At 39.8% G+C, this 12,641-nt stretch overlaps 1 protein-coding gene across 1 annotated transcript in view; it reads left to right on the top strand.

The window, feature by feature from the left end:
- LOC131939494 (GATA-binding factor 3) overlaps nt 1–12,641 on the top strand; it is a 51,870-nt gene that overhangs the window by 27,415 nt on the left and 11,814 nt on the right. Inside the window, exon 5 of the mRNA XM_059297821.1 lies at nt 11,847–11,972. Coding sequence (XP_059153804.1) covers nt 11,847–11,972 — 126 coding nt within the window. The remainder of the gene's footprint in view (nt 1–11,846; nt 11,973–12,641) is intronic.

The following is a 12,641-nucleotide window of genomic DNA, read 5'->3' as shown; positions in this document are numbered from 1 at the left end:
ACACATTACACATATTAGTATGCATATTCAATCAAATATCCGAAAACATCAGTGCACAACCTAAATCTATAATTCCACGACTTTGCCTGTTGTGATCAACAAAACTACTCTTGTACCAGTCTGTAATTGGTTACATTGATGTCTTACAAGTTGAGCTAGAGACCTGCACACGCCTACACTGGTTGTTGTAGACTCAACTTTTAACGTGCCAACACAAACCTGCGGTTGCCCCGCCCTTGTAATCCATATTAAAATCGCGAGACACACTACACCTTATGTAGCTTGTAGTATTTTTTTTACTTTACCTGATTTAGGGGGGGGGGGGTGATCTGGCTAAATTGTAATTATAAAAAAAAATGCAATGCTTTTATTATTTAAAAAAAAGAACAGTGTGTGGCCTTTATATCCTTAATATTCGGGGTTTTTGCTATCTAAGATACAGGTACTTTTATTCTAAGGTAAAAAGAAAGATTGGGGGGGGGGGGGGGGGGGAGAGAGAGAGAAGAGAAGAGATAAATACACATTAACACATTCACTTTCGTGTGCTTTAGTTATTTATGTATTTATGTACATATCAGATATAGCCTTCATAAAGTAATTTATAATTAGTGCTAATGTATTACATAAAATAATTAGCATCAATACATTGCATATAATAAAAAAATAGCATTAATATATTATAAGCCTATATAGAATACTAACAATCATCATCAATATAATAGGCCCTATATATTAATAATTAGCATTAATGTATACTAATAATGATTAGCATTAATATATTATAGGCCTATATAATCATTATTAGCATTATTTGTATTATTAATTATCTCTATTAGTTAATAATGTTTAGCAAATTATTGTTTAAAACTACGCGATAGTTGAGACGTGGTTAAAAAAAATGTATTCGTGTACACAGTTGTTTTTTTTACAAGCTTTTATATATGAAATCCCAAAATGCAGCTTTTATGATTGTTGTGTATGCATTTCATGGACGCCAAACAAACAGACGCATTGAGTCGTCTGCTCGTGGCTGAACCATGTCACGATTGGTCCCGCTCTGTTTGCGCGAGCTCAGGTCAGCGCGAGCACTTTAAAGCGCCAGATCGTTTTAAAGAGCTTAATGATGCGGCAAACACACACGAGAAGAAAAGCCCGGCGCGACCCAAGCCCTAAAGCCTCAACTGTGCAGCATTGAAAGCCCTTGAACATGACTCGACTTGTGCGCGCAGAGAAAGAGTTTCGGACTGTTTGCCGAGGGCTGGGGCTCTACCCCCGGGGTGCTTGTTGGCCGTGGGTAAATACCACGCCCACTTCTGCTCTTGTTGTGGGCGAGTCGGAGTGCCAGGAACACCGGACAGTGGAACACGTGCAGGTGAAAGTGAGCGACCAGAATCAACATGGAGCCGGACCAGATCCTCCGTGGCCGGATCGTTTTCAGGTGTCCGAGGACGAGCTGGGGTGGGGATTTGCAGGGGTTGGGGGAGAGGGGATCTGCAAGAGACGAGGGTCGGGTTATGCATTAGTTGGGGGTGGGGATCTGCAGGAGTTGGAGGGGGGACTTGCAGGGGTTGGGGGGTGGGGCCTTACATGAGTTGGGGGGGGGGACTTACAGGAGTTGGGGGTGGGGACTTGCAGGGGTTGGGGCAAAGAATCTGCAAGACACGAGAGTCGGGTTATGCAGAAGTTGGGGGGGGGGGGGGGGTGGGGATCAGCATAAGACGTGGGTCGGGCCAGGCATTAGTTGGGGTGGAGATCTGCAAGAGACGAGGGTCGGGCTATGCAGGAGTTGGGGGTGGGGATCAGAATAAGACGTGAGTTCCTAGACTCGGGTTGATGCTACCGAGGTCTGCCCCACTCACCGTCGTCTAGAAGATTCTTTTTGTTTATCGAGTGATCACCCACGTGCAGTTCAGCGCGTGTCTTATCGTCTGGTACGAAATGAGGTCAAAGCACACACGCTCCCGTCGATGGGAGAGCAGGAAAAGAAGAACGAGAACCAACAGAGAAGTTGAAGATCAATCTGTTGACAAACATTCGACGGAAATATTTCTACGTGGCGTCTACCGTTTCCATCGGCCTATAATCATTCTAATGACAAGGCCTGGTTTTTAAAAAAAAAGAACATTATAGTGTAGCATAAATAACGGTTAATTATGTAAAAAATAGTTGGATTGGAATTAATATTTAATTTTAAAATGTAGCGATTTGTAAAATAAATGTAGCTTTTTATTGAGATTAGAAAACTAATCTTTTAGATTCATTAAATAAACAAGATTTTAATTTAAAAAATAAATAGCTTTTTAACAAGAATATCTAAGTGTTTTAAACACCGTCTAATGTTTCGGCCTGTTCTTCGTCACGTAATTGAAAATGGCCAAAAATGTTAAATTAGGGAACGATAATTTCTTGGCCAGTGGGGAATTGTGTGGACCCGCGATCCCGTTACAACTGTCCATGTTCCCAGTAGGATTCGATCCCCGTCGTCTGCCGTCACGCTGCATCTTCCCATCGGGTGGTCTACATACCAACCATCAAGTAGGTGGGGGGGGGGACGAGGGTGAGGCGAGAACTGGAAACATTTTAAAGTGTGCCTTGAGTGGGTGCTCATCCCGACCTACCCCGTCAAGATGGCGGTGTGGGAAGCCGCCGCTAATGCAGTTAAAACTGGCTCAATGGGTGCAGGAGGGGGGATATGTGTGGGAGGGTGGGAGGGGGGGTAGAGAGAACTCTCACAGAAATAATTTAATAACTGTCGACGCCGCGCAAGCGGAAGTCGTGTGGGGGAAGTAATTGCAGGACTGTGTAGATGCGTGTGAGTATTTTAATCGCCGTGCGAGAGGGGGGGGGGGGGGGGGAGGGGACATAAAAATGCAATCTGCTCTTCCGTGCGTGCTTTTGAAAAGTGCCAGTTTTGCGAACAACAGACGAATATAAATTCGGATTTTCATTTTTGCTAATTAAAAAAAAAGAAATTGTTTTCTAGTTTTTTTTTTTATTCTTTATTTTTATTATGGGAAAGGATTCTGAAGCCATGATAGCGTCTGGACATCGTTTCTGCTTGACCCTTACAGGTCAATCTATCATATAACAAACAAGTTAGTTTTGTCAGACAAACAATTGAAATATATCTGATTTGTAAGGGATTGGGAATTTCTTCTACAGAGTTGCATATATATATATATATATATATATATATATATATATATATATATATATATATATATATATATATATATATATATATATATATATATATATATATATATATATATATATATATATATATATATATGCTATTGCATAAAAAACCCAAAAGCAAACAAGCTAATTAAAGACCCCCACCAATGTTAAAACGAAACAAAACTACTGTAGGAAAATATTTCGTCTAGGAATGGGGTGGGAGGAGGACTCGAGTAGGGGTGGGGGTGGGGGGGGGGGTGGAATATCTTGTTCCCGTGGCGGCAGACGGGCCGAAAATTTGTTGAAGCTCATTTTGTTCATGTCAGTAAACCCTCGCGGCGCGTGGAGCCAGAACGCGACATCTACGTCTGCTAAACCAACAAATAAATAACGGTGGGGGCCGGTCGTCACTGTCAGGGGAAGTACAGACGGTTGTAGTTTTTTTATTGTCGATGTCGCTTGGGTTTTTTTTTTAAAGAATTTTAAAGAAAAATTATGTCATGCAGTGAAATGTATTAATTTGTTTATACATAAATCCGTACATAAATAAGCACATGCAAAAAATAAATGAACACACACACACACATTAAACGTATATATATATATGTATATATATATATATATATATATATATATATATATATATATATATATATATATATATATATATATATATATTGCTGTATAGGCCTACATATATGTATTACATTCATAATTCTGAACAGCATATATACATATATATATATATATATATATATATATATATATATATATATATATATATATATATATATATATATATATATATATATATATATATATATATATATATATATATATATATTCACAAATAATGAATGTAATACATATATGTATACAATATATGTATATTGGCGGGAGTGTTAATTAAATGATTTCTAAGTACCGAAAGAGGTTGTCTTTTTTGTAAATGGGACTATTTAAAATGCAGTAAAACCAGCAACAACAACAAACTGCAGCCTCAAAACTTTATTTTAGAAGTTCTAAGCCTTCTTCCTTAGGCTGGTGTAAACGAGAAATAGTTTTACATTATCCAATAACGAGCTGCAGTCAAATGAGTTCAGTCCCTTGCTGGTTCCTGAGTGAAAAGCAAATAACTCGCCTGATAGTCGGGTTTAGCACTAATGAAGTCTTGAAGCGGGGACCACACGGGGCGCCAGGGGCACGCCGGGGCGGCATCACGATCCCAGAGTCTGTGCCGGGGTAGGGCGCCGAACGTTGGCAATGCGATACGCTTAATGTCTCGCGCTGAGAAGATTTGGTGTGAGCGCCTGCTGATCCTATCAGGGGCCGCCAACGGTGGGGCCAGGCGCTGGTGGGGTGGCAGAGTGGCAGGTCATTTCTGGGGGGGGGGGGGTTGTGGTCAGGGGGTGTAGGGTGTAGTTAGTGGTCAGTGGGTGCAGTGGGTGTTATGTGGTCAGAGGAAGTGTGGTGGAATTTGTGGTCAGGGTGTGTGGTGGATGTGGTGGTTACAGGAAGTGTGGTGGAAGTTGTTGTCAGGGTGTGTGGTGGATGTGATGGTTACAGGAAGTGTGGTGGAAGTTGTTGTCAGGGTGTGTGGTGGATGTGATGGTTACAGGAAGTGTGGTGGATGTGATTGTCAAAATAAGTGTGCTGGAATTTGTTGTCAGGGTTTGTGGTGGATGTGATGGTTAGATAAAATACGGTGGAATTTGTCGTCAGAAAGTGCATGATGGATTTTCATTAAAGGGTTATGGTGTCATATTATGTAAACATGCAAAAAAATGCTATCTACGTCATCGAATACGGGGTAGTATCTGTTTCAACAGTCGGAATGGGGGGGGGGGGGGAATTATATAACTTTTGATGAACAAATTGTGTCAAGCTATCAAAATCCGGGTTTATTTTGGTGAAAACCCCGCCTAAATAAATTGTATCCGTCTTCCTACCGTTTCGACCAGCAACTTCACATTTTTTAAAGTGGATTCTGAGAAACTGATCACAGAAGTAAGATTCAATCTGCCTGAAGTTTTAACTTGGTGGGACTCAGTCTATCAATGAACGGGCTTGTTGAGAAGTTTTAAGCTAGCTTCTAGGTTGTTTTCTTTCAGAGTGAGCCTCGTCAAGACGCACACAGGTCCGGCATTGTGTCTTCAGTACTTGGTCGCGGACGTTGACGGGGGTGTCAGTTTCTGGGGTGAGGGGGGTGTCGGTTCCATGGATGCGGGGTGTCGGTTCCAGGGCTAGCCCAGGCTCGCGTGTAATGTTTACTGTTGTGAGAGACAACATATCCCAGGGGTCCAAGGACCGTGGGCTGGGTCGGAAAATAACGGCGTGAATGAGCTCTTTCTTCTAGAACCGTCGAGGTAGCTCACTGAGAGTCGGACCGTCATACAGACCCACCAATGATGAGGGGGGGGGGGCTGTGGGTGGGGGGAGGGGGGTCGAATAATAACGTTCGTCGCAACAAGATGTAGGTTTGCATTTATTCTGAAACAGGTAACAATCTAAATGGAATGTTATTTTTGTTAGTGGTTTGGTTTTTTTTTTTAAGAACGTCAGAGTAACTGAAAAATATTTATAATTTTTTTATGAAACATCACCATTCATTTCACTTTTCTAACTCTAATAAAATTCACGTGGGAAAAGAGGCTAACGGCTGAAAAAAAAACTTAGGCAACCATTTTGGATTGTGACATTCTCCACATCTTTAACTATACGTAAAAAAAACAACATCTGAGACTATCTTAATCATAAATTCTAAAAGCTAGTTAACTACCTAACTACCACTACCTAACCAAACACACAAACTCGTACACAAACCTGAACACTACCGTATTCCTAATACACAAACTTGACCACTACCGTAACCTAATACACAAACTTGACCACCACACAAACTCGACAACTGCCGCTACCAAATAGCGAAAGCCTTCGAACAACTGGACCATATTGTTTTGTACAAGTTAAAGACGGCCAGTCAGGAACAAAGCTTCTAAGTGTCGGGGTAAATATGTTGCCTGGGCCGGGGCGACAGATGGGGGTGATTAAAGTAGATTTATGGGAAACTTCAATCGCTAGGCGGCGCTGTGGGTATTGATGTTGTAGCGGGTGTGGGTCCTTTGTTTTTGCTGCATTGGAAAAGTGACAAGTTTCATACTGCTAGCGTATATATTTAGTGACAAGTTTCATACTGCTAGCGTATATATTTATAACAAGTTTCATACTGCTAGCGTATATATTTAGTGACAAGTTTCATACTGCTAGCGTATATATTTAGTGACAAGTTTCATACTGCTAGCGTATATATTTATAACAAGTTTCATACTGCTAGCGTATATATTTAGTGACAAGTTTCATACTGCTAGCGTATATATTTAGTGACAAGTTTTATACTGCTAGCGTATATATTTAGTGACAAGTTTTATACTGCTAGCGTATATATTTAGTGACAAGTTTTATACTGCTAGCGTATATATTTAGTGACAAGTTTCATACTGCTAGCGTATATATTTAGTGACAAGTTTCATACTGCTAGCGTATATATTTATGACAAGTTTCATACTGCTAGCGTATATATTTAGTGACAAGTTTCATACTGCTAGCGTATATATTTAGTGACAAGTTTTATGCTGCTAGCGTATACGTTTTAGTGACAAGTTTGATACAGCTAGCGCCTAATTGTTTATTAACGAGTTTTATACACACAGCGGGAATTTGTTTATTGACAAGTTTCATACATAAATTTTCTACCGATGCTAGTGACAAGTTTTGTATATATTGCGTCAATGGATCATTGCCAAGTTTCGTGTCAAGATTTTAACAGCTTACTCGTATGCGAGATCCTGATAAGTATCACCCGCCGTCTATTTGTGACAAGTTTTACGCGTCTTTCCTGTAATTGACAAGTTTCGCACATCATGCCACAGCTGTTCCAGACACACACCCACAAACACACACATACACACACATACACACTAAATACTACAACACACTTCTAGCTCGAGCCTTATGACGACACCGTTACACACATAACACAACTCATCCTGCTGTATGTAGCGACTGTACTGTAACATATAAACATACGTCTTGTCTTTGTTGACCAACATACACCACTCCATTATACAGTAGTCGACCTTTCATTGTATATGCTATACATCTGTTACACTGTATTCAACGCGACCTCGTATATTCTCGTATATTTATGTTTTCATTCCTCCTTTTCTTTCTATACATCGACAGACCTCTCAACACAGCCGAGTTTATATTGATCTGTTTTTTGTTTTTTGTTTTAAGCAGCTTTCCATGCTGTATTGACTTAAGCTTCTGTAGTTTGTTAGCCTATGCTATCACTTACTTAGTCTTTACTAAGCTGCTTAGTCTTTATTAAGTTACTTCACTAAGTTACTTTACTAAGTTACTTCACTAAGTTACTTCACTAAGTTACTTTACTAAGTTACTTCACTAAGTTACTTCACTAAGTTACTTTACTAAGTTACTTCACTAAGTTACTTAGCCTTCACCAGGTAACTTAACCTTCACTAAGTTACTTCACTTAGTTACGTTACCTTCACTAAGTTACTTAGCCTTCGCTATGTTACTTAGTCTTCAGTAAGTAACTTAGCCGTCACTAAACACACAAAGAACTTGCTAGTCAACACGATAGTGTGTATGACACGCTCTCGAAGTGTGCGGATCTTAGACACCTAAACACACAGCAAAGAAACAGTCAAAGCCATCCTGCACGTCAACATTGTGTCTGATCACGTGACTGTCATTTACTGTCCAACCGTCACTTTCCCCGCTTTTCCACATATACATCTGCGACATTTCTTGATGCAACAATCAAAATTGTCATAGGGTTGACTATCCAAATGTCTTTACACCTCTTACAAAAAGTCTGAAAACTATCCTAGATCAAAGTAAAATTCCTTTATAAAAAACAAAAACAAAAAAAAACTACTAAAACCACTATCATGTTGACTATCTAAATGTCTTAACACCTATTACAAAGAGTCTTCAAACTGTTATCCAAGATCAAAGTGAAATTCCTTTATCAAGAAAAAACTACTAAAACCACTATCATGTTGACTATCCAAATGTCTTTACACCTATTACAAAGACTATGCAAACAGTTATCCTAGATCAAAGTGGAATTCCTTTATCCAAAAAAATAAAACTAAAGCCACCATCATGTTGACTATCCAAATGTCTTTACACCTATTACAAAGAGTATCAAAACTATCCTAGAGCAATGTGAAACACCTTTATCCAAAAACTAAAATGACTTTCTTGTCGACGGCCCTAACGTCGTTACCCCCTACTACCAAGATTCTGCAGACGGCCATGCGACATTCCTTGGTTCAACAATTCAAATTACTACCCTGCTGACTGCTGTCATAGACAGCAACGTAGCTGTGTTCTGTCTCGTTTCATATTCATTGCCTTGAATTAAATGCCGGTACATGTATGCCTGGCGACGCACCGTAAAATAATTCACTAACAATTTACCTGGCATGTAATCTAATAAAATGGCCCTTAATTAATTTTTTTTTTTAGAAATAAAGCAGAGCTGCGTTTCTTTTATTTGAAAATCATAATTGTCAGAATGACGTAATTACAAAAATATGACGACAAAGTGCTTTATAAAAAATTTAAGTATTTATATACGGCGGATGTGACGCAGTTCACAGCAGTAAAAAAAAAACTAACTTAAAACGGAAACTATATGCGGGACAAACGTTAAGATTTTACAGCGGTGTAGGTGTGGAGGTGTTTGTGGTGTGTGTGGAGGGGGGGGGACATATCGACATACTGTAGTACATTGTGCTAGAACGTCCGTGTCGAATTTCCAGCCAGCTTAGCGGAGTGCTGGTGGGTTTTTTTTTCTTCCGCCCCGCTCAATATGGATCATAAGTTTTGCATTTCATAAAGTCAAAGACTTTTGCTTTGATGGCCCTGGCGGATCGTCCCCGTCTAGCGGGTCTTTCATTAGCCGCCGTCCCCCGCGTGCGATCTGAAACTCTTAGCTGGAGAATGTTATGGGCCCGTCCCTCCCTCCCACCCCCACCCCATTCACCCAAAAATGGAGATGGGCATTTTGTGTGTGTTGAGGGGGTATTGTGTTGCCCGTCTATACAGTACGGCCCAAGTGGCCCAATAGAAAGATAGGTTTAAAATAAACCTGAAGGTTTAAACTGCCGGGGTTTATCGGCGGCTTAGTGTGTGTATTTAGGACCGTGTGTGTGTGTGTGTGTGTGTTTGTTTGGGAGGGGGGTAATGGAAGAAAAGGGGAATGTTGATCGAGTGAAATATATTCTAGTTTGAATCAAACACGATTAAAATACATTGTTACCATCGGCAAAGCTTGTACAAGTCATTAGTGGTGGTAGGCATTGAAGAGAATAAAAGCGTGGCGGGTAGTTGGTAATGGAGAGGGGTGTGGGGTCTGTCTAGGTAAATGTTTGTTTTTTGGTAGTGTAGTACCTGGATAAATAATCTCCAAACCTGATATTTACTCATCGTTATTTGGTTAATAGATTAATACACAGTTGGGTTATTAAACGTTTTTTTTTCGTAACTCTAATCATTAGTGAAATTAATTATTAATTAGTTAATTAAAATTTAGTTTAGAAGGTTTAACAGAAAAAGTGGAGTAATCGTATAATGCCTTGGATTCTTTTCAACGTCACCAAAAAAAAAATAAAAAAATTGTCTACGTTTGGAGTTTACTTTTTAAACTTACGACACATAAACAAACAATCTGCTTTATGTTTAGTTGTTTGAACTTTGGGTGGTGAGGGGAAGAGGGGAGAATCTGAATATGTTTATGTATAGATTAAATTAACCTTGCGCTAATGAGAAACAAAGTGGAACATTGACATAATTGTTAGTGTAACATTGACATAATTGTTAGTGTAACATTGACATAATTGTTAGTGGAACATTGACATAATTATTAGTGGAACACTGACATAATTGTAAGTCGAACATTGACATAATTGTTAGTGAAATATGGACATAATTGTTAGTGGAATATGGACATAATTCTTAGTGGAACATTGACATAATTGTTAGCGGAACATTGACCTAAATGATAGAATAACATTGGCATAATTAGTAGTGGAACATTGACACAATTGTTAGTGGAACATCATCACAAATAAGCTTTTGGTGGAGCTTAGGCTTCATTATCAGCGGACCATTGATCAGATTTTCCCAACATTAATATTGTATCACTTGTCATGACTATCTAAGTAACCGTAACATTGTTACTATTGTTCCAGACGGATTGCTACCATTGTTTGTGGAACATGGCTACTATTGTTTGTGGAGCATTGCTACCATTTTTAAAGAACTCCGCTATAATTGTCCATCAACCACTGCAGTTACTGATATATCCCGTTATTGTTACAGATAACTAATTTACTCAGCTGTATAACTGTAACATTTTCATCGTTGTTCTTGATACTTGGTTCTTCTACCGCTTCCTATCAATAAGCGACTTTGATCTCATACAATTTACACAATTTACCACACATTTCCTCACACATTTTCCTCACACATAGTAGAATTCCACACACTTTTCTTGTGCATTTCCCACATAATTCACTCACAATTTCCCTCAGGAGTTCCGTCCGAATTTCCACACACTTTTTTACACAACTTCTCACATCAGATTTCACAGGATGTGTGTGGCGTGCCAAGGGTTAAGGGACATTGTAGCATAAAAATAGCATTGTAGCATAAAATAGCATTGTAGCATAAAATAGCATTGTAGCATAAAATAGCATTGTAGCATAAAATAGCATTGTAGCATAAACATAGCATTGTAGTATAAAATAGCACTGTAGCATAAAAATATCATTTGTAGTATGTGATTAAAGCAGGGTCGGAAACAGTTTCTAGCTAGCAATGGTGTAGTGACTTGCATAACAGGACGGCGATAGGGCCTTTGCTTTTACTTTGCCTATCAAAGACCTAACGACTTTTAAAAAGGAAGGCAACAGGTCCTTTGCCTATCAAAGACCTAACGACTTGTAGTAGAGAGGGCAACAGGGCCAGGGAACGGGTCACCGATCAAAAGTTGGAGTAAATTTTTTGGTGCGCCGCTAGGAGAGTCACCTCTAATGTGACGTGTCACCTTTCTTGTGACGTGTCACGGCAATCACCTGTTATATGACCCGTCACCTGAGCGCTTTTATATCCAGGTGTCATTTAGTACGCAACACACAATTTCGCGTTCTGACAAAAGAAATAATTCCCATTTTGTTTCGTCTTTAAAAAAAATAAAAATTTGATCGAAGTAGTTTTAAATTTAGTCATAATGTTATAAATCTAGTCAAAGAGTTATAAATGTAGTCGTAGTGTTATAAATTTAGTCATTGTGTGACAGATTTATCCGCATATTATACACTAAGTCATATTATCACTGTAGTGTTGGTGTTATATATGTAGTCATAATTTTATACATTAGTCATCTTGTTCGAATTTAGTCATTGTATATTGTATATCAATAATTAATATTAATCATCAATAATGTAATAAATATGTTATAAACAGTCATTTTGGTGATATGTAATGGATACCCTTACCTGTATTGCTATTTTTTAAAATAATTTTCCTAATTACATATTTAATGAACTAATTATCTTTGTACCTTACAGAGCGCTGCCCGCCGTGCGGGTACAACCTGCGCCAACTGTGGGACGGGCACCACCACCCTGTGGAGACGAAACCCCAACGGTGACCCGGTGTGTAATGCCTGCGGACTTTATTACAAATTACATAATGTAAGTACTTTTACGTCACGTGGTAAACTCCACCCAACCCCCCCTCTACCCCACCCCCCACACACACTATCTCTACCCTAACAAATTACATAACGTAAGTACTTTACGTCACGTGGTAGCCCCCCCCCTTCTCTCCCTCCCTCCCACCCACCCACACACACTCTCTCTACCCTAACAAATTACATAACGTAAGTACTTTTACCTCACGTAGTAACCCCCCCCCCACACACACACACTATCTCTACCCTAACAAATTACATAACGTAAGTACTTTACGTCACGTGGTAGCCCCCCCCCCTTCTCTCCCTCCCTCCCACCCACCCACACACACTCTCTCTACCCTAACAAATTACATAACGTAAGTACTTTTACCTCACGTAGTAACCCCCCCCCCACACACACACACACTATCTCTCTCTACCCTAACAGTCTTTTCCGCACCCCTGACCACGTGATGAAAGGGCAGGAGGGGTCCATCGGATGCCCATAAAAGTTCTCGTGGACGAGGCGTCGGTGTTTACTTTTGATGTGCAGTTATTAGTATTATACAGCCCCCCTCTGGAGGGCTTGAGATGGCGAGATAGGCCGCCCCGCTCCCAATAGGTCTGGTTGATGTCGGGGGGGGGGGGGGTGTAGGATATGGCCCGTCTAATTGTGTCTGATCGCCGC

Source organism: Physella acuta, unplaced genomic scaffold, assembly GCF_028476545.2.
Source record: "Physella acuta isolate Inbredline_101_S28 unplaced genomic scaffold, ASM2847654v3 ptg000281l, whole genome shotgun sequence".
Taxonomy (NCBI): domain Eukaryota; kingdom Metazoa; phylum Mollusca; class Gastropoda; family Physidae; genus Physella; species Physella acuta.
The sequence above is the reverse complement of the archived record's forward strand: the minus strand, read 5'-3'. Positions and strand labels throughout refer to the sequence as shown.